Source organism: Nannospalax galili, unplaced genomic scaffold (assembly GCF_000622305.1).
Source record: "Nannospalax galili isolate Female #2095 unplaced genomic scaffold, S.galili_v1.0 scaffold171, whole genome shotgun sequence".
NCBI lineage: Eukaryota > Metazoa > Chordata > Mammalia > Rodentia > Spalacidae > Nannospalax > Nannospalax galili.
Genome location: NW_008329362.1, coordinates 2470060 through 2493159, shown reverse-complemented (window position 1 = coordinate 2493159; position 23100 = coordinate 2470060). Strand labels below are relative to the sequence as shown.

The 23100-nt window shown below is 39.9% G+C and overlaps 1 protein-coding gene across 1 annotated transcript in view; it reads left to right on the top strand.

Annotated features, from left to right (window-relative positions):
• Positions 1 to 3753: 3753 nt before the first annotated feature.
• The window catches only part of Capza2 (capping actin protein of muscle Z-line subunit alpha 2), a 48003-nt gene continuing 28656 nt past the window's right edge, over positions 3754 to 23100 (top strand). The window contains exon 1 of the mRNA XM_008837268.3: positions 3754 to 3904. Coding sequence (XP_008835490.1) covers positions 3866 to 3904 — 39 coding nt within the window. The 5' untranslated portion in view covers positions 3754 to 3865. The remainder of the gene's footprint in view (positions 3905 to 23100) is intronic.

Here is a 23100-nt window from a genome sequence, read left to right as displayed (position 1 = left end):
GCTTTTTTTTTCCGCCCCTTGGAGATGCAGATTTAAAGCTCTTATAAGTAACCCCTCATCATACTCCCCTAAGTAACCCCAGTAAACTTGCTAGTTCCCTAAGCTAGCTAGACTTGGGTAGAATTGCTTCTTTGGTCTGTTGTGGATACCCTATCAGGAATAAATAGACATCTACTTCTCTCCAGGAAATGTCATGCAATAGTTTTAAAGAAAAAGATACAACTAAACAGAAATTTAAAGCATAGCTAAGTGGCAAAGAACTTTCTAAAAATGAGTTTCAGCAAAGTCATGAGTAAATATAATGTACAAGTAGCTGTGGGCATTTGGGGTAGTGACAGAAGACATTCTGACAAGGTTAGTAGGATTCAATTTAGGAAGGTCAGTGTGTTCAGCAGGAAGGAGCTGAAAGCAAGCCTCTTTAATCATTTCTAGGATGATCCCTGCTACACTTCTCCTAGGCACTACCTTTGCAAAAACAACAACAACCCAAAATGGAGTATATGGACCAAAAATACTCTCAAGTACAAATATCCAATAGTTTAGGTAATTATTTTTCAAGTATACATGATTTTTCATACTTTTCCATAGCTATGAAAGACTGTAATCAAGACTAGTTGTATTAATTTCCCACAAGAGTATCTAACACAGGTGGCTCTTTCCAGGAGTAAGGCAAGTCATACTGTTAAGCTACATTCATTTTCTAGTGCAGACATGAAATCAGGTGGTGTTACAGAAGTCTCTGTCTGGGCAACCATTTAGTAATATATCTTATTTAATATGCAAAATATAAAATCTTTGGAGATGTATACACACACACACACACACACAAATGAACATGAATCTGGCTACCAGAACACTTAAATTTTAAAACGAGACTAGTAACATATTCAAGTTTTACTGTCATTTTATTTATCTAAGGCTCAATTTACCTGTAAAATGAAAAACTTGAACTATATGGACCCCAAGATTGTGATTCTATGACATTAGATAATATTTGTTCATGTTAAGCTTAATATTTTTAACATTTATTTATTTGGGAGGAGGTATGTGCCAATGTGTATGTGGAAATTGGATTTGGTTCTCTCCTTTCACTATGTGGGCTCCAGGAATCAAACTCAGGTCATCAGGCTTGGTGGCAAGCACCTTTACCTGATGACTGACCCATTTCACCAGCCTTCATGATAAGCTTAGAATACAGGTGAGGACTTTGAGAACAGATTAAGAAGCATATAAGTCACTTTTAAAAATGCCACCTAATGGCTAACGACCATTGGTAACTCCAGTTCCAGGGGATGTGACACCCTCTTCTGGGCCTCTACAGACACTGCATGACATTTTGGCACTTACACACATGCAGGCAAACACTCATACACAGAAAATTAAAATAAATAAATACAAAAAAAGTGATGTCTAGTGCAGTTAACTCCAAAAAGCCAAGATCACACCACTAATAAGTAAAAGAGGGGTGAGTTTGAAAATTAAAGAAATGGGTATATGAAAGAAATACTCAGCAAGAACTATGTGTGAGGAATATCTTGCTTATTTTTTCTTTATAAAGTAACTGAACCAAGGATACTAGTACACATCTCCTTGCAGTCGTATGATAATCATTTCATATTTATGCCTACTGAATTCTCCCTTGAAATCTCCCCTCTCCACATAGGCTACTTGAATTCTATAATTGCTTTTGGTTGTGTATCAAGAGGATATTCTGGGGAGATTACTACAGGTATTATCAGAAATTATATATAATTGGTCTTTGAATTGCTATGGAATCATATATAAAAATCACCAAAGCTACAACTATAAACATACTCTGACTCAAATTATTGCAAAACATTACCAGATTTGGGTGAAATTTCTAAAGGAAGAGAGCTGCCAGTTAGTCAGTCAAGTAACATTTATTGAGTATCCATTACATGTATATTACACAGTGAGATATTAATTGCTGATGAGTAAACAAGAAAAACATTGTGTAGGGGGATGACTCTATAACATAGAGATTATGTTGATGAAGCAGGTGTTGAGAGTTGATCTGTTGCTAGAGAAATCACCTACATTAAGTTTTATTTGGTGAAGAGTGCCTAGACTTTAGAAAAGGAGAAAGATTTTACAGTGGAGAGAACATGGACTATGGACTAGGATGCCTAGGTTTCAGTCACTTAGGAGCTGTGCAACACTGAAAAATTTAACCTTGGTTTTGAGATACATCATACATATAAACATTTACAGTTGCAGGGAGATATACATGAAGCAATGACTTAGAAACTATTGAAGAGGGCATGTGTTATTGATTTGCAGGTTCTGAGGTCCTTGGTCAGACACTGTGGTCTGTGCTCTTTCCTATCTTCTCCACAGGCTTTTCTTCAACAGGACACCTGCTTTTTCCTGCATGTGTCAGCATGCTTCCTCTTCCTGTCCTCTCTCCAAATGAAGACTCAGTAAATCGCTTAATAATGGCGCTCTTGCACCTGAATAGCTATTTGAACTCTTGAGGCTACTCTTAAGTGTAATTTACAAGCAACTTTCAGATCCACCGTGCTAGACACATTTCTGTTCATGTCATAGCACTGTTCAAATGCTTTTAATATTTTCTTCTTTTTAATGAATAGTCTTAACTCCTGTCTACACTCTAAGGCCTTGCTAAGCAAAGTGTGGCTTCCACACTCTAGCAAGCACCTCACCTGGGAGTTTGTTAGAAATGCAGATTCTCTGGTCCTACTCAGGCCCACAACTAGCAACTTCATTTTGACAAGATTTCCATCTGCTTCCTACACCAGCTCTGGCTATGTGGTTACTTTATTATAAACTCGAAGCTTCAATAATAGTTACCGGATTTAGCAAATAACAATAAAAGACAGCCAGTAAAAATTGAAAACAATGACTGTTTTAGGATATCTCAAATCTTTCATGGGATACATACCTTAAAAAGTAATTGCTTTGGAGTCTTCTTTCTCCTCTGAGTTGGCATCTACTTATGATTCTCGAGGGTACTCACCAGGCAGCTTCACAGAGTTGTAAATTAATTTCTTTAACCATTGCTACAAGTGTCCCACCAACTGCTTACAATAAAGGCATTAAGATTTAAAAAAAAAAAAAAAGTAATTGGCTCTGTGTAATTTAAAGTTTTCTGGGTGACCTGTTATGTACTCTGGACAGCCAGTTCATGAGGATAGAGGATCCATGCCTAATATAACATTTTATTTCCATGCACAAGGACAATGCCTTCCTAAACTGCTCAATAAATGTTTAATTAATAAAAATGAGTCTAAGAGCAGCCCCTCCCCAGCTTCCCCCCACATTGTTTATTCCTAGCCCAATAAATATTTTGGATGAATAAATTAATATACAATACAGCAAGAGCAATCTCCAATTATGGACTGGATTGTGTGTGCCTATTTTAATTAAAGCTGAGTATTTTCACCAATATTTTAAAAAGTTTTAATTGGTACAGCTTTTCACATTTCAGCTGGCAGTGTTCAGAACTTGGCGAGAACATAGACACGGGCTCAGAATGTACTCTTCGCAGACTGAGCCCATATGGGCAACTGTGGGGGCAGAAAACTACCCTCACAACGTGGAAGACTCCGCAGCAGGAAAGGAGACGCTGTTGCGTTTCGGCCTCGGAGGCGCCACGCACGCGCATAACAGCGATCTGGGCTGAGGCCCAGCGCCGGAGGCGGGGCTGTGGGGCGCGTGCACAGCGGCCTGGGCGGGGGAGGCGGGGCTGTGGGGCGCGTGCGCGGCGGCCTGGGCGGCCGGCCCCTCCCTTCGCGGGGGCGCGCGGCGCGGAGGACCGCACTGAAAGGGGGAAGTCAGGTGGCCGCTGCCGCCACCAGCGCCACAGTCTGTCGCCAGAAGGAAGATGGCGGATCTGGAGGAGCAGTTGTCTGACGAGGAGAAGGTAGGAGCCGCGGGGGCGGCGGAGCGGGGCGGGCGGAGCCGAGGGCCACGGCCTCAGTCGCCCGCCGGGGACAGCCCTGTGGTGGGCCGTGCGCCGCCCTCGGCTTCCTCAGCACGGGTCCTGCCGTGGCGGTCACCGAGGCCCTCGCGGCCGCGCTGCCGGGCCTGCTCTCCACTCCTTGTAGGGTGTGTGCTCCGAAAATGGGAAGCGGAGAGCTGCGGCCTCGGGCCTGCGCCAGGGCGGGGGCGGCGGACGGGCGGCGCGGGGTCGGGACCCGGAGCCACCAAGGGCAGTGTCTGGCCTGCGAGTGTGGCGGGGGGAGGCGGGCGGAGAGGAGAACGGCTGGGAAGCCCACCGCCTCTTCCCGCTTCTAGTTCCTCTCCTCCGGGTCAAGTGCTTCCTTTCCCTGTTCTCTAGGGTGTTTCCTTCCTGCAGGTCTCCCTGTCCACATTCCGCCCCCTCGCTTTTTTTTGTTGCATATTTCATTTTTTTCCTTTTTTGAATTTCTCTCCTTTTTTCCCCTTGGTATTACCATTGTTTTTCACTTTAAGCGTTGCTGCTCCCGGAAGGGAGTATTCTTTCTTACAAAGACACCTTCCCCCTGGGTTGTTTTCTGCTCAAGTTGGCGGCTGCCCCCCTGGGGGCCGATTTGGTGACATCCCATCTTCCTGATAGGACCAACTCTGAAGAGGAGAGATGGTGCTGCTCTTTTTACTGCGTGTTAAATGCTGTGACAGCAATGGAACCAGATGCACGACTCAAGTTCTATTTATAAGAAATCTGATCATTGAACTGCTTCTCGTATTTGCCCATTTTCTTTGGTGACTCAGGTCACCTCATACCTAGGGGGTGAAGGGAGTGAGGAGAATCCTATTAATTTTAAGCATTTCTTAGAAAAGACCATGACATTCTTCAGACTCTGAATATGGTACAATTTTGGAAGTGTCCACCCTTAGTACTTCGTTTTTAAGTTCCAAAACAGTAGGTAGGACACATACTCAGTTCCTTTAGAATGTTAAAGAAATGTTGATCTAACTAAAGATATTTCCAGTTGTAACTCTATTTTTATATTGTGTTGTTACACCAAAACGTAGTGTTCTATCTCTTTATTGATACAGTCGTGCAGAAGTCAGCCTCATCTTTATTTTGGAAGTGTTTTGTTTTTCTGTTGTGCTCCTTGCTGAAGAGGGGGTAGTAATAAATGAACAAAATGGGAACATCAGCATCTTTGTTCATAATCCACAGACTCGGCAGGCAGATCCCTTCAGTCCCCCAAAGTTGCTGTACAGTATTTACACATGTAATATTGAATAGTGCTAGTTGAAAATGTACCAGTGCCTGCACATGTACACATATTTAAAATTAAGTAATTGTAAAAAGTGTTTTTGTTTTTGAGATAAGAGTCTCAGTGCAGCCCTTGCTGGGCTGAAACTTGACCAGGCTGGCCTTGAACCCAGGAGGTTTGCATGCCTCTGCCTTCCCAGGGCTAGGATAAAAGCCCCATGTTAAGTTTTTAAAAGGGACTTTTCCTTTTCCTTTTTTCTTTTTTGCTTTTTAGTGATTATTAGTACTTTTAGTGACTAGAAAAGTAAGCTGATAAGAGAGTTCTCAGAGTTCATGCAGATCTGCCATGTTGTTGAAAAGATCTAAAATAGTGTCTCTTCCAAACTGAAATGATAAGATTCCTTATCCTGCATGCTCGGGTCTCTAAGTTTCACAGGATAGGGTGTCTTCTTTAAGCTTACCTACTACCATAATGTGTGAACAAATGAATGAAAATCCTAATCTTAAATTTTGTGGGTTTTTTTTTTTTCTATTTTAGTTTTGTGAGACTATTCTGTAGATATTTTACCTGTGGATTTTATCACTATATTTTCTGGTTTAAAGAACATTGAGCCAAACATGGTGGCACGTGTCTTCAACCCCAGTCCTCTGAAAGCAGAAGCAGGCAGACCTCTATGAGTTCCAGGCCAGCCAGGGCCACATAGTGAGACCCTGTCTCAAAAAATAGAAAAATAAAAAAGCAACATTGGCCAAATGTTCAGGTTAAATATAAGTAACCTGTAACTTGAAATTAACATACTTGTCACTTCAGCTATCTAGTTTTAGGGTGTTTCATATGGGATCAGAAATAGAGAAGATTTAGAGGTGGTCTTTTAAGACTTAATACTTTTTTTTTTTGTCTCCTTGCTTGTAATTTTTAAGAATAAGTTTTAAAACTTTTAAAGCTTTTGGAATTCCATTATAGATTGCAGGTCTAAAGAAGAGAAGGTATGTATATGCCTGTCCCAGTAAGACAAATCCAATTCCTTTTTTTTTTTTTTTTAATGTTTGACGTAGGTAGTTTCATTATTACCATATTTCACATATAAGTAAGGTTTTAAAAGCCTTATGTAACTTAACCTAGATAAGAAGTGTTGGAGGTGAAATTTAAACCTATGTTAGAATCCAAAGTTGTTTGTTTTGGTTTGCTTTGGTTTGGTTTTTTGAGACAGGATCTCCCTGTAGCCCCAGCTGGCTAGGAACTTACTGTGAGACAAGGCTGGCCTCCATCTCACAGAGATCTGCCTGCTTCTGTTGGATTAAAAGGCATGCACCACCACACCCAGCAAGGTTTGTATTGTTGTTATTTATTTTTTCATTTATTTAGGGTTTTTTATTTTTTGTGAATTTCATATAGTATATTTTGATCATACTTAGATTCCTTCCTGTATCTGTATCCCCTCTTTCTAGATCCCCTGTTTGTAGCCCTCCACCAAAAATCTGTGTACACACACACACACACAGAGGCCTGTAAGTTTGTATTTTTAATGGCATTGTGCACCCTTAAATATAGTTGATTATAAGACCCTTCTGGGCTTGTAGCTTGGTTTTCTATTTGTTGACAGCTTTTTAAAAAAAATTCTATTTAATGCGTATGAGTGTATTGCCTGCATGTTTGTAAGTGCACCCATGTCATGCAATGCCTGTAGAGGTCAGAGAGGGCGTTAGGTCCTCTGGAACTAGAGTTATAGCCAGTTGTTTGTTAGCTGCCATGTGGGTGCTGGAAATTGAAGCTGGGTGCTCTGCAAGAACAGTCAGTACTCTTAACCACTGAGCTATCTCTCTGTCCCCTTTGTTGACCGCTTATTTTTTAAAAAAGGAAAGACAAGCCAGGTGTGGTGGCATGCTTTTAGTCCCAGTACTGGGGAGGCAAAAGCAGGCTGATCTCAAGGCCATAAGGAGATCCTTTCTCAAAAAGACTAGTTCTTTGTAGTGTCAGGTTCTAAATTTGTGTTTCCACGTATCTTAGTAGAAGGGCTAAGTGATCAATTTTTGTTTCATCTTTGGTTAAAATATATTGAATATTTAAATGTTTTATGCTACTGCCATAGTTTTCATGTTGGCCCAATGGTAGGAGGTATTTTAGAAATTAAATCAAAGCTGGGTGTGGTAGTGCAGATTTGTAATCCAAACATTTAGGAGGATCCAGGCTTGGAGGATCTCTAGCTCTGAGGGCCAGTCGGGGCTACATAGCAAGACCCTGAGTCAAAAAGAGTCCTCCCCCCCTTTTTTTTTTCTTTCCTGGGTCACAGCTATGTTGTATTTATAAAGCATTTTGTGTGAATTTGAAATTATATGAAATTGTGGTATATGGCTCAAATAAAAAGACCCATTCCCAAATACTTGAAGGAGGACCATAATTCGTGGCAAAATGGCTTTGTTTATTTCTTTTTGCCCCCTCCCATTCTTGTCCAGTGATTATAGTGGTCCACTTCAGTGACTTTGACTTTGGTGTTTGTAGGTGTGTTTTGGGTACCAAGCTGTGACATCAGTTTCTTTTTAATCATTGGCCCACATTTTATCTGCTGGTCATGTTCACAGATGATTAACTAGATGTGTTCAAATGGATTCTTACTGAAAGTAAATTTATAAGTACCTTTTTCTTTGTCTCCCTCTCTTTATCTCCCTCCTTTTTTTCCTTCTTTGAGACAGGGTCTCATGTAGTCCAGGCTGGCTTCAAATGGTACCTGAGGATGAATGACCGGGATCATCATCTGATCCTCCTACCTCCACCTCCCTAGTGCTGGGACTGCAGGCATACACATTAATGCTCAGTGCTCAGTTTTACTGGTGATCAAACCAGGACTTTTTACATGCTAGTTAAGCACTCTACCTACTGAACTACTTCCCTGGCTCACTCCTTCTTTGCATCTTTTATTTCCATTGTCCTAGGCATCCAGGACCTTATATTTCAGGGGTTTGTTTTGTTTTGTTTTTTCTGTTTGTCCTGTATCTTAGAGCTAAGTTATGTCACTTCTACTATTTAAAAAAAAAAAAATGCCTTATAGAAAGTTTATTTCATGATTGAAATGTTAATTAATTTATGTTGGTATTTGACTCACAACCTCTCAATTGACAAGATAATTGATTTGGTAACAAAATGTCACTATACAAACCGAATGCAAATAGGTTGTACCTATTTGGTGACAACAGTTAAAGAAGAAAAGCTGGGTGTGGTGGCCTTTAATCCCAGCCCTGAGGAGGCAGAGCAGGAGGCTAGGGATTGGAGGTCATCGTGGAATACCTACAGGCCCTGTATTCCATTCTCAACTGGCTCTTTCTGATATGTGTAGTTTAATCATACTGTGAATTCAGATCTGTGTACTCTTTGGTTTCTAGAGCTTGAGTGTGTTAATCTCTTGGTGTAGTTTCCTTTGAAATTTGAGAATGTAATAGTAAATGCCTTTCTTCGATAAGCTGTAAGCATAAATAGTACATGGCATATAATTAAGGCACATAATAGATGGCAGACATTTTCCTATGCCTATGACTTTTTACTCTTTTTGAATATTGATGCTGCTTTCAAATCTGTCCCCCTTCTAAAAGATGAAAATTTTACTCTTCTTTTGACATTTAGTTCAGATCATCTAGCTCATTTAATCTCTCCTGAACTTTATAACACATTGTTTATATTAAATAACAATTTTTAAATGCTTTTCTTTTCCCTATTTAATGAGAATTCCTAAGTACAGAAATAGTCATTTTTAGTATCTATGATTACCCAGCTCGTGATAAGTAGGGGTTTAATGAGTGAGTGAATAAAGAACACATGAATGAGGAGAAAACCTAGGTGTTGTAAAGAGTAAAAACATATAATAATGACAGGGCTTTCAGGGGGAAATCAGGCATGCCTAAATTTTTCCTTTTTTAAACACAAATGATTAATTTTATTTTCCTAACTTAGCCCTGATTGAAAATGCACACAGTGCCATGGCACATAGTCCCCCACCCACCCATACACAGCCATACATTATACATATGATAGTAATAATAAATGATGGCGTTGCTGCAGCCTGTTATAGTTGTGCTTTTAGTTTTTTAAGGAAACTCCATACTGCACTCCATAATCGGATGTATTAATTTACTTTCCTAAATGTGCAATAGTTGACTCCCGAAAACTTAACTGCTTAGTAGCCTAATGTTGGGTAGAAGTCTATGGATATTATACCCACTAATACATATTTAATATATTACACTTATTATACAAGTGGGAGCTGGTTTGAGAATCTTGAGAGATGGCTTCTTACAGCCATGTGTACTTTATTGAAGAAATGAAGGGCTGAAGAAGAGATGATTAGCGTCACTTGGCCTTTTTAGTGGTCCCGTGGTTTGCATGTGTAATGTTCTCCAGTTCCAGGCTTATCTGTTTACACCTTGGTATGCAAATGGTCGTGCTTTGTGAAGGAGGCCCCTTTGGGGTGAGAGATAGGGCTAATGGAGATGAGCCACTCGGGAAGGAACATAGCCTGGTTTCACTTCCAGCCTGACCTCCCTGCTTTCTGATTTGCTACGATGTAAGTTGTGCCAAAACCTTCTGCCACCATGGACAAAGCCCATTCAGCTGTTGGGGCCATGATGGACTAAACACTCAAACCATGAGCCAGATAATCCTTCCTTCTGTTGCTTCTGCCTGGTGTTTATCACAGCAATGAGAAAGGTAACTGACAGAAACGGAAGCCGGCAATACTGAGTTCACTGCCATATCAAGAGATGGCTTAGGGGGTGGTGGCACGTGCCTTTTTTTTTTTTTGTATTACTCATCCAGACTCTGTTCCTTCCAGGTTGACCTGATCAAGTGAACTGAGGTTCTACCATGTAGCGGTGTACTTACACATAAATAAAGGCCTTCTGCAATCCCAGCACTCAAGAGGCAAAGGCAGGCAAATCTCTGTGAGTTCCAGGCCAACCAGGGATACATAGTAAGACAGTATATCAAAAAAAAAAGGGATGGCCTCAAAGTTACCACAGTGTCCTGCTAATTTTATGCAGTTATGATTTAATACTGCATCTTTACATTTGTTTACATTGATGTTGACTTCAAATGGCACCATATATGGTCTGGTGATGTTTTATGTGTTTTTATGAATTTTAATTTTTATAATAAAACTTTTGTGATAATGATAAAATAAACTATATATATTGCATATTTGTAATATACCTAATTTAAAAAAAATTTAAAATAAATAATTTATTGAGAATTTCATACATGCATAGAAGGTGTTTTGATCAAATCCATGCCCACTTCTTCCCCTCCAACTCCTCCCATATCTCCCCATCACTTTTTTCTGATAACTTCATGTACTCTTTCTTCTTTGATTTTTTTTTTTTTTTAAATGGGGATTTTGGCTAGTCTAACATTCCCTCTTCTGACAGGGAAACCCTAAAATCTTTTAAGGATTAGGTATAAGCTCCCAAATATTTTTGACATTTTTGGCCTTTGGAGTGGTGTATGTTGCTAAGAGGCCCAAGGACATTGTGAGTTTTAGCCAAGAAACGGGCTACTTTTCTTTGGGGTCTTTTTACCCTAACTGCCTAGCCAATTCCTACTTCCTATTCTTATCATGCCATCCTCTGAAAAGGTTACCCAAATTGCCAATAGGGAATAGGGACGCCGACCACTCTGGCTTCTTCCATACTGAACAGGGACACAGAGTGAGGCAATTAGAGTACCCCTTCAGTGGGTCTATCTAAAAGACTCCCAAATTGCATAACTCTTATCGGTGCCTAAGAAAAGTGAAGAAGTAAAGGCAAGAGTAATTAGCATTACAAGTTCTAGACAGGGAACCAGAAAAAAGTCAGAACAGGGCAATTTTCAAATGTTCATATGGGAGTCCATTGGGTTCTATTGGGTTCCTCCTCAGTTTTCTTTTGTCTTCCAAGGCTGGACTCTATATGGATTCAGGATTTGCTTTCAGGTATTTTGATAGCTGTTGGAGTGGTTAGAATCAGTGTCAGTTCCCTCTCAAAGGCCTTTAGGTAGGGAGAGAAAACAAATTTATCCATCATTTATGCCTAAATTTTTCATTCTTAAATTTTGCCATATAGTTTTAGAAGATTTAGCTAGCCAGGATTAAATGCTATGGAATTTTCCATTGTGCATGTCATGTCAGTATTCAAAAACTATTTTGGACTTTGGGACTAGGGATGTTCACCCTGTACTTTGATTTGAAGGATATGAGGAGGAGAGACACACAAAAGATGAGGAGTGAAATGGAAGTGTTATGTAACCAGCACAGAGTGCTCATGTCAGAGCTGGAAGAGACTTTGAAGAAAGAGCAGTGCGCCCAGTGTTGCAGAGATGAGAAAGGGGCAAGAAACAACTTTTATGTATGTGCCAAGTTTCTTACCACATATGGTCTCAACTAATTGTTGAGGAAAATTTACCAAAGTGCAGTCGTTCCCTTAAGTGTACTCATTTTAAAGTAAATAAGCTCCTAATAGGCATGTAGTAATAACCATTTGACCATCAATTGTTTAAGTGGCATGAAATTCAGAAGTCTTTCTATTATTTTACTTGTAGGGGTCAATAAGGCATAAACAAGATGTAGAGAGTTGTGGGAAACAAAATAATTCCTATAGTTGAAGTAGAAAAATGCATAATAATTCCTTAAACTTTACCACTGGTTTCTAAGGCAGTGAACTTTTGATGTCACATTTCCTCAGTAATAAAGTAAAACACATTCTCTCTCCCCAAAACAGAATGCCTCAAATTTGTCATATACAGTCCTTTATGACTTTTGAGTCTTAACATCAGAATCACTTGGGCAACTCTTCTAAACCTTGGTGGCACACACCTTTAATCCCCAGCACTCAGGAGGCAGAGGCAGGTAGATCTCTGTGAGGCCAGTCTGGTCTACATAGCAAGTTTCAGACTGGCTGCGGCCACAGGAAGAACCTGTCTCAAAAAACCAACAACAACAACAAAAAACAACAGGGGCTGGAGAAATAGCTCAGTGGATGAGAGCAATAGTGTTGTTCTTGCAGAAGATTCAGGTTTGAAACCCAGCACCCACATGGTGGCTAACAGCCATCCATAACTCTAGTTCAGGGGAATCTGGCACCCTCTTCTGTCCTCCATGGGCACTGTACAACATGGGTGCACTTGTTACAAAATGTAGTTGTAACACTCATACACATAAAATATAAATAAATCAAACAATAACAACAAAGAGGACTTAAAACTATAGGTCCCAGTTCTCTGGAAATTGATTTAGTAGGTGTGGAATGGGGCTTTGGAATCTATTTTTTTCAGAAGCTTTCCAGGTGACTCTAAAGACATCTATAGTTGGTAAATTTCTACTTTCATGTCTTCTTCCTTGATCAAAGAAGCAATAACTGTGTGTCATAGTGTCCAACATGTGGAACTTAATATGGGTTATAGGTAGTGTTCTGAGATAAAATACAGCTACCTGGCAACATTTGAATTAGAGATAAACAATGAATCATTTTTGGTATAGATGTTTTCCATGTAGTGTGTATGCTTGAGCCACTCAGAGTACAAAGCTGTTTGCCTCACATTTAATGGTTCCAGGTGATTATTTTTTGGTGGTATGTATGTTTGTGTTCCTGTGAGCATACATTGTCTGCTTTTTATACTTTATTTCTTTCACTTGCTCAAGATTTTTTCTCTTTTTTGTCAGGTAGCTATAGCCATTTTGATGAGGGCTCAATTTTGTGTTAAGTACAGGAGTTAATTTATTTGTATATAATAGCTCAGAGGGGGAAAGGGTGCACAGCACACCATTCAGGGCCACACAAGGATTGCACTTACATAAGAGGAGTGAGCAAGCAGGGGCTATGAGAGTCAGGCTTTACAGTATTGAAGTAGGGTGACCCTGGTTTTGGAGAGAGGATGTAATGGTCTTGCTCAAATAATTACATGGATTGTAAGGTAACCTGAGTCTCTTATTCAGAGATAGACAGGAAGTGTGTCTGTTCCCTGTGATAAGGAAAGTTGCTTGGTTTAGACTTCCATGGAAGCAGAGTTAGGGAACTACAATTGGGCCATTCATGACACAGGTGGCAGAAAGCTGCAGTTTCAATGTCAAGATCTCAAGATGTTTTTGATAACATAATTTGAGTTTCCCTTTTTATATGAACATTTCTTCTGATAATTTGTGAAGTTTTAAGATACTGTGCTGCTGTGTGCAGTCTCCCAAGATTCATAAAAGATGACCAGACAGATTTTATATATATATATATACACACACACACACACACAAATATGTATGTGTATCACATGGTATGGAGACAAAACACAAAAGTTTTTGAGAGAATTTGAAGGATTGCAGTCGTCAGGGTCTAGCCCAAAATGTATGTAGGACAAGAAAAAAATGGCCAGATTGGAGAAGCCAGAAAGTAGCAGAAAGGATTAAAAAAGTAGTAGCTATTCTCTTAAGTGCTTACTGTGTGCCAAGCATTTTTCTATGTATTTTAGCTCATTTTCTGTAAGAAGGGTAATTCAGGGCCTGGAGAGATGGCTCAGTGGTCAAGAGCACTTGCAGAGGACCTGGGTCTGATTCCCAGCACCCACATGGTAGCTACAAACCGTCCTTAACTCCAGTTCCAGGGGAAAATGAAGCCCTCTTCTGATGTCTGCAGCATTGCGTGATACGGGTACACTCACATACATGTAGGCAATACACTTGTACACATAAAATAAAAATAATAAAATATTTTTTTAAAAGGGGGGTAATTCATAGAAGGCAGTGAAGTTATAGTCTAGGTCCATACAATCTTATTTTAAAAGTTTGTATTCTCAGCTAAATTTGCCACCCTGGAAGAACAAACCTTGTGTGTTACATTGAGGATTTGACTTTATTTTGTTGGCAGTGGAACCATTTGATGACTTTAAGGAAAGAAACTTAAGAATTTGTATTGAAAAATAATGGTCTGCTGGTATGGTGGAAAACTTGTGTTTGAAGAAGGATAAGACTAGAGGCAGGACAACTTTTTTTAATAACCTAGAAGCTGAGTGGCTGGGTCTCACTGGAATGAGTCAGAAAAGGGGATTGGATTTGAACAGGAGGCATTCCATGATTTACTGTGGGAGAAAGGAAAGAATGTGCAATGATTTCCAGACGTTTATCAAGAACCGGAATAGGTTTAGGTGAGACAGTTTTCTAATGGACAGATAATTGTTGGGAAAAAATGAATCTTGGTCTTAAGAGGTTGTGATAATAGAGTCAATGGAAGTGAGTAAGATTACCTACCAAGAGATTTCTTTTGTTCCCAGCCTGTCTTTTGAGTTATAGAAAGATTATGCTACATTGGGAGGTAGTTCCATAAATGTCATTGGACTTCATCTGAAGACTTCATTCAAATCTCAGTTCTATATCACTGCCTTTTTTTCCTCATAAATTAAGAATAACAGTGGCTAATAATAGTTGTCAGAAATACATTTTTTATTTAATGGTTAGGGGAATTTATAAAGTTTTAATATTTCCTCTTCCTTAGTTTTGCTTTTTAAAAAGTGGGGTTTAGGGACTGGAGAGATGGCTCGGCAATTAAGAGCGCTGGGTGCTCTTGCAGAGACCTGGGTTAGGTTCCCAGCACCACTTAGTGGTGAACAGCTGTCTTTAACTCCAGTTCCAGGGGATCCAGTGCCGTCTTCTGCCCTCTATGGGCATTGCATCTCACAGGTACACTTACATACACTCAGGCAAAACACTCATACACATAAAAGTAAATTTTTAAAAATTTTAAAATGGATGTTTATGGACTGGGGACTCATTGGCAGCATATGTGCTTGGCATGCATGAGGCCCTGAATTCAGTTGCCAGCACCAAAATAAGTGTAGTATATAAGTAAGTTAATTAAATTTAGGTTATGGGAATTAAAAAATATAAAAACTTCAATAGAGATTATGTTGATTTTGGTAAAAATTCAGCTACACAGGCCACCATGTAGTTAGAATTCTAATTTTTTTCTCTTGTGTTCCTGTCAGCTGGTGTTTGAATAGTCTGGTAGAAGGGGAAGGAGTATTCATATATAGAAAATGAATGCACTGCAAACAACATAGAAGTGGACATAAACCATACTTGTTACACTGTAGGGTACAAAGAAACTAACATGCAGTGTCAGGTCTGTATTAGAGTATTTTTAAGGGCTGATGAGATGGCTCAGTGACTAAAGGTGCTTGACTGATAACCTGAGTTGGATCTCCAGAATCCACTTTGTGGAAGGAGAGAACTGACTCCTTAAGTTGTCTTCTGACCTCTGACCTCCACAGGTGCTTTGCTGCACAAGCATGTTCCCTCCCTCCCTCCCTCCCTCCCTATCAATCAGTATTAACAGACCCCCCCCAAAAAAGGAGTATAATAATAATATTAATGCGTGTTGTTTCATGACTTCTCCTGGAGAGAACATGAACAAATGTCTGTTCAGCCCAAGTAGGGTACAGCTGACAGTTCAAAGAAATAGTTCCATTCAAGTCTAGCTTGGTGAATCAGTGAGTTTATTGGTGTTACTTACAGGAACAAGGGCGACTCTTCAGACAGCTGTAGCACTGAGTACTTGCCTCCCAGCATTCGTGGTAACACTGCCCTATCCGTGGTGCTTGCTACCCAGTTTTCAGGCAGTCTCCTGTTCTCAAACAGTTGTTTACTCTTTATATGACCTCTGGGAGGAATCTTGTGAAGTGAGCTTCCTGAGCCTCTTAAGTTCATTACCTTCCCAAGTCATATGAACCGCTTTCTGGGAGGAAATGCTTCAAGTTGAAGGAAATAGCTACATGAAGCACATAGACTCACTATTTTTACTGCAATAGTAGTAATTACTATTATGTATTTACCCAGAAACACATAACTGAGTAGTAGAGCTGAAAACCCATCCTGATCACTCTGGTCCAGAGACCATACCTTACAGCATTACACTATGCAGCAACTTCTTAAACAGTGGGTTGGGAGCTGAGGATGTAGCTCAGTTGGTAGAATGCTCACCTAGCATGTGTGAGAGGATCATGTAGCTGAATTTATAAAATTAAGTCATGAAAAATCTGACAACATTAAAAGGTTTCTGAGTGCAAGGTGACCAAAAATTTATTTAAAACCAAATGGGTAATGCATCTGAGGTGTTGGGCAGTCTTTGCCAGTGTTGTAGCATGTCCATTCATTATAGTCTTGGTTCTGAACATACAATATGCTCACTTCACAGCTGTTGTCCTGAAATACCTTGGCTCAATCAAGATTGTTTTATGTTATAAATTACAGTGTCTTTACTGGATGTATATTTTTCTCTTTAATAGGAATGTAATGATTTAATTACAAGACTCGTAGACTTAATATTTACCTTCTGTCTTCCCTCAGCATATATCAGATTTGGTATATCTTGGATTGTATTGTGCTAGACTGTTTTATTTTAAAAGTTGGTGTTTGAGTTGCTGACTTAAGTTTTATAAAGTATAGTATGGATTTTGGCTTGGGATTAGGACAGACTTTCCAACAGTTTCTGGAATGGCCCTAAACATGCTTCTGCTATTTTGTGCTGTGTATTTAGGGAAAGCAATGTTCTCAACATTGATGATTGTAAGATCAGCTCTGAAATATGGTTGGTGATTTTCTAGGACCTACAATATCAAATATTCAGTCAAGATTTAATTCATGTAAAACTAGACAAGCACTTCCATCTCATTAGTATGCACATTTTTCTTTAGTAATAGTAAAGAGTTGTACTTTTATTTATTTTCTGTGTATAGGTGTTTTGCCTGTTTGTGTATGTGCATGATGTGCCTATAGTACCCATGGAGGCCAGAAGAAGGCATTGGATCCCCTGGAACTGGGGTTACGATTGTTAGCTGCCATGTGGGTGCTACTGTGAGTAAACTCAGATCTTTGTAATTTACTCTGAACTGCTGAGCCATTTTTCTAGCCCCAGAGTTTTAAGATAAATCCATACACGATTTATTTACAATAAACGTTTGATTTGAATAACTGTTTTATTATATATACCTATATACCTGAAGCAGCATGGTTATTTCTCGGGCAAAAAGATGTCATGATTCGGGCATGGTGTCACAAGCCTTTAATCCCAGCACTGGGGAGGCAGAGGCAGGCAGATCTCTGCCAGTCTCTTCTACATAGTGAGTTCCAGGCCAGGTGGGGCTACAGGGAGACCCTGTTTCAAAAAAAACAAAACAAAACAAAACAAAAAAACAAACCCAAAAAGGCAAAACAAAATGATGTCATGAGTGCAGAAAGTTTAGGAAGCACCTATACTGTACTTCTGCTTTATATTAACACAAGTAGTTATGGCAATTTTTAATGTTACTTGAAATTTGACAGTCTACATACAGAATTGCACGAGTAAAACCTTGTAAAATGTTCATTTTGTTGAAATACTACTTTTTCCAGTAGTATTTATTTTCCCATCTCTTTGGCATAATGCCTGACAAAACAACTAAAAAGGATTCATTTTAACTAATGATTTTTAGAGGTTTCAGTTCAGAGTTCTTGGCTTTATTGATTCTGGGCCTGTGGTGAGCCAGAGCATCATAAGGCTGGGTGCATGTGGCAGAAGCTACTCACTTCCATCATGGCAGAGAGGGGGCAGAGAACAGGAAATGCAAAAGGGGATAGCGCAAAGTACAGTCCCTATATCTGCCCTCCTAGTGATTTGCTTTTTTAATATTTTTATTTATAATTTTTGTTTTATGTATATGAGTGTATTGCCTGCATGTATGTAAGTGCACCTGTGTCGTGCAGTGCCCAAGGAGGTCAGAAAAAGGTGTCAGATTCCCTTGGAACTGGAGTTACGGACGGTTGTTAGCCACCATGTGGGCGCTGGGACTTGAACCTGGGTCCTCTGCAAGAGCCCATGATGTGCTTCTTCCTGCGAGGCACTGTCCCCATCTCCCAGTAATACCATTATATTATGAATCCATGAGATTAATCTACTGATTAACCCTAACAATCCAGTTACTTCCCCAAAGCCCATCAGCTGACAACCTCTAGTACACAAGCCTGTGTGGGACATTCCATATTTAAACAGTAATATCTGGCCATTCTAAACAAGAGTTGGTTATGGCTAATTGATTTATTCAACACAAAGTAACTACTAAGTGCCAAATATAGGGTACAGGTAACTGGATTCTTATGTGTGTTGCTAGTCATTAAGTAAGAAAGGGTTTGCTGTGGTTGGAGAGATGGCTCAGAGGTTAAAAACACTGTTCCTGCAGAGGACCCAGGTTCAATTCCCAGCACCCACATGGCAGCTGACAAATATCTGTAACTCCAGTTCCAGGGAATCCAATGCCTTCTTCTGACCTCTTTGGGCATTGCACCTCACAGGTGCACTTACATGCAGGCAGTACACTCATATACATAAAATAAAAATAATAAAATATTTTTTAAAGGGGGGGCTGTAGAGATGGCTCAGCTGTTAAGAGCACTGACTGCTCTTGCAGAAGACCCAGGTTCAATTCCCAGCACCCACATGGAGGCTACGAACCATCATTAACTCCAGTTCCAGGGGAATCCAAAGCCCTCTTCTGACCTCCACGGCATTGCATGGTGCACTTACATGGGTGCACTTACATACACGCAGGCAATACACTCATACACATAAAAGATAATAATAAAATATTTTTAAAAAGAAGGGGTTTGCTGTTTGTCAGGCACCATTCCATGCATCCAGATACAGTGATATATAGGCAGGATTACTTTCTGATTTTTCTCTCTATTCCCAGCTTAAATCTGTGGTAGGTTTTGAGGATTTTAGAAGAGGGCTTGGAAACTTAGCTATATTTTATTTTTATTGATAAATTTTGTTCTGTGATTTCATATACTGCTTTGTTATCCCACCCCCATTTTCATTCCATTCCTGCCAGACCCCCTTTTTCCTTATAAAATTTTTCCCCATATTCATGACTTTTGTTGTTCTGTGTCCCACAGAGTTTAACTAAGGCCACCTGTGTAACCTTGGCTTTGGAACTATTAGAGCATAGTGGGTACAGAACTGGATACTATACCTCCCCTCTTCTGGAATCCATTAGTTGCCAATAGTAAGACATAAGGCCCTGTGAGCCCCTTCTCTATCTGTAGCTGTTAGGTGGGCTTGACTAGCATGGGGCCAATGGCAGTACACACAACTGCTGTGATTTCATGATTGCTGTGGCAGTGTTGTGCTTAGAAGATGGCATTTCATAGCCCTTCTCCCTTTCTTCCAGCTCTTGCATTCTTTTCACTCTCGTGCAGTGTTCCCTGAGCCTTAAGTGGGTGGTACAGATGTATTATTTAGGGCAGAATCTTCATCCATCCTTTATTTCCAGTATCTTGAATAGTCCTGGTCTTTACATTTATTTATCTCTGGTCATTGTAAAGAGAAGCTTCTCTGATGAAGGCTGAGAGTAGCCTTTGAATATACAAACATAGAAAGATGTTTGATGCTGTGCCAGTTTATCTAAACAACAGTAGTAGGTTCTCTTACAACCTAAGACTTCCTCAGCTTTAGGTTTTTGAGCGGGTTTACAGTAGAAGGCATACATTCCCTCTTGTGGAGTAGAAAGGTAGGGCCCTGTGAGCCTCTCTCTGATCTCTGTTTGGGTGTTGACAGGCCCGGTCTTGTACAGGCCCAGTGGAGGCAACTGCAGATGCTTTGAAGTTTTGATTGTGGGACTGGAGAGATGGCTCAGCAGTTAAGAGCACTGACTGCTTTTGCAGAGGACCTGGGTTTGATTCCCAGCACTCAAACGATGGCTAGCAACCATCCGTAATTCCAGTTCCAGGGGACTTCTTCTGACCTCCACAGGCATTGCACAACACAGGTGTACTTAAACACATGTGGGCAATACACTCAACACATAAAAAATAACAAATAAAAATTAAAAAATAAAAAAAAGAAGTCTTAAAAAAAAAAAAAAGAAATCTTGATTGCAATGGTTATGTCCAGAGGATGGCATTTCACAGCCCTTCTCCCTATCTTTGGGCACTTACATTCTTTTCCACCCCATCTTCATCAGTGTTCCCTGAGCCTTAAAGGGGGGGGGTGTGTCCTGTTTAGGCCTGTGTCGTAAACCTTCACTTATTCTCGCACCTGAGCAGCAGTGAATCTCTGCATTTACCCCTGCACATTGCAAAGAGAAGCTTCTCTGATTAAAGCTGACAGTAGCATTTGTGTATGGATAGAAAAATAAATTATTTAGAAGGCAGTTTGGGGCTATGTCAGTTTAGCTACACAACAGTAGTAAGTGCCTTTGTAGAGCTTGAGACCTCCACAGACAAGGATTTTTGACTGGGTTTACAGTGCTAGGCATGAATCATGAATACTCCACTGTGACGTGGGCCTCAAATCCAACCAGAGAGCATTTGGTTACTCCCATAATAGTCATGCCACTATTGCAGCAGGCACATCTTGCCTGGCAGGTTGGTATTGTAGTTCATGGAATTTGAAACTGGATAAGACAGTTGATGCCTTTATAAACTCTACCAGCAGCCTACATAGCATTATCTGGTAGTAAGAAAGCTACAGGCAGGGATGAAGCTTCCAGCTCAGTTCCAGCTTCATCTTACTTCAAAGTTTGTGAAATGTTCAGCAGTAGAACCTTATCTACTAGTTCTGGTGGGCAACCAGGAATGGCAAGACCCTGTATTGTTTTGGGGTCTCCAGACTTCCCTGACCAACAGCTCATAAGGAGATGTCCCATATCAGGCACTGAAGTTTTGTTTAATAACTTATAGAACTGGCACTGTCTGTCCTTGGAGGGTATCTTTCTCAAACTCTCTTTTCTGTATTATAATTGGGTTACCAGATAGTAGGCTTTCAAGTGGGTTTTAATTACTCCCTTTGTTTTGATTCTTTCACACCATCCCTTCATCTCTCTTATTCCCCCAACCCTCACCCTATTTGGACCTTTCTACTCCCAGTACTCCCCATCTCCCCTGGCTATTTAAATTTTTTAAAATTTATTTGTTTTTATTTTACACACATGAGTGTTTTGCTTGCATGTATGTAAGTGCATCATGTGTATATAGTGTCCATGGAGGCCAGAAGAAGATATTGGATCTCTTAATCATTTGGTAAAGGTGTGGTATATGGCAGATTTCCTCAATATAAAGTTACTGTTCTGCCTTCTTAATGGTTGCATAAAGAGATGCTTACAAACTATGTAAATATATCCTGTTTTATGGTTTTTCACTAACTTTTGCATACATTGATTATTTTTGTCTGTAAGAATTATTGCAGTAGTCACCCAAAGTGATTTTTCAGTCTCTGCCTTTGTTACTTGGCATTCTCTATGGTGAAGAACTTTGCCGTTTCCCCCTATTTGTTCACTCATTTCTTTATATCAGTATAGACTCATAGAATCTTATTTTTTCTTGGGTCACTGTCTGTTACTATCACAATTTGACTTGTTGCATGAATTGTCCAGTACTGTTTTCTTGTTTATTTAAAATTACAAAAGAGGGCTGGAGAGATGGCTCAGTTAAGAGCACTGACTGCTCTTGCAGAGGACCCGGGTTCGATTCCCAGCATCCACATGGTGGCCATGAACCGTCCTTAACTCCAGTTCCAGGGGAATCTGAAGCCCTGTTCTAACCTCCACGGTATTGCATGGCATGGGTGCACTCACATACATGCTGGCAATACACTCATACACATAAAATAAAAATAATAATGTTTTGGTTTTTTTTTTTTTAATTTAAAAATTGCAAAAGACCCTAGTAAATACAGAGCACAACAAAGTTTTGAGTAATTTTTTTATGTTATACTTTTGAGTTATTTTAGACAGTGGGTGGGCAGAAATTATTTTTTCTGGTGCTTATGTAATGTACTGATGTTTTGGGTATTACTTTGTGCCACTTTTTGTGTTTGAGTAAACAACTTCAGTGTACTCTTCTACAAGAAGTAACAGCAGACTTGAAACATGTTTTGTGTATATTGTACACAAAATAGTGGGGTTTTCTGTTGGTTTTTTTATTTGTTTGTTTTTCTGGTCTTTTTGTTGATTACTTTTTAACAGGATCTCCATAGTCACAGCCCACCTGGATGGAAGTCATGATGTGAACCAGGGTGGCCTCAGTCTCACAGAGATCCACCTGCCTCTACCTCCTGAGGCCTTGGATTAAAGGCACATGCCACCACGCTTGGCATACAAAATAGTGTTTGGAACCAATAGAAAAATTACAGTTCTTTCAGCTTTAGCTCAGATTGATCCTTGCTGCTTTAGTAGGTTAGCCTTTAACAAAACAAAACAAAACAAAACAAAAAACCTCTGTGCTTCCAGGTGAAGTACTCTTGTGAACTATACCCTTAGCTGCCATTGAGCAATGGAGATAATACACCTACCCACTCTTGCCAACAAAACCAACTTCTCTCATCCAGAGTTATAATTTAGAAATGCTATAAAAGCAATAACTTTCCTAATTTTTACTCTGACTGGATAGGAATAGACTTTGAAAAATATCAGTTGGAAGAAGAGGATGGTTAAAGATAAAGGTCTGGAGCTGTATGTGGTAGTACATACCTTGAATCCCAGCACTTGTGGGGCAGAGGCAGGTGGATCTCTGTCAGACTTGAGACCAGCCTGGTCTACATAGCAAGCTCCAGGCCACCTGGGGTTATAGGGAGACCTTCCTTCAAAAAGACAAGGGGAAAAAAAGATAAAAGTCTAGTAGGAATGTGCCTGATACCTTAACTGAACTTTTCCAAAAGGCTGTAATCAGATTGCAACTCCCAAGAGTAAATAAAGGGTAGTTTCCTGTGTGCTATAGCAACTGGAGGAAATATGTATTTAATTATTTTCAGAAAATCCTTCTATGTTTGAGACATGTTCTTTTTAACTTATATTACCTTTTTTCTTTGGCCTCCTGATCCTTAGTGGTACTGTTTTTGACCCATCATTCAGTTCGGATATAATAGAAGACTTGTGCTGTGGT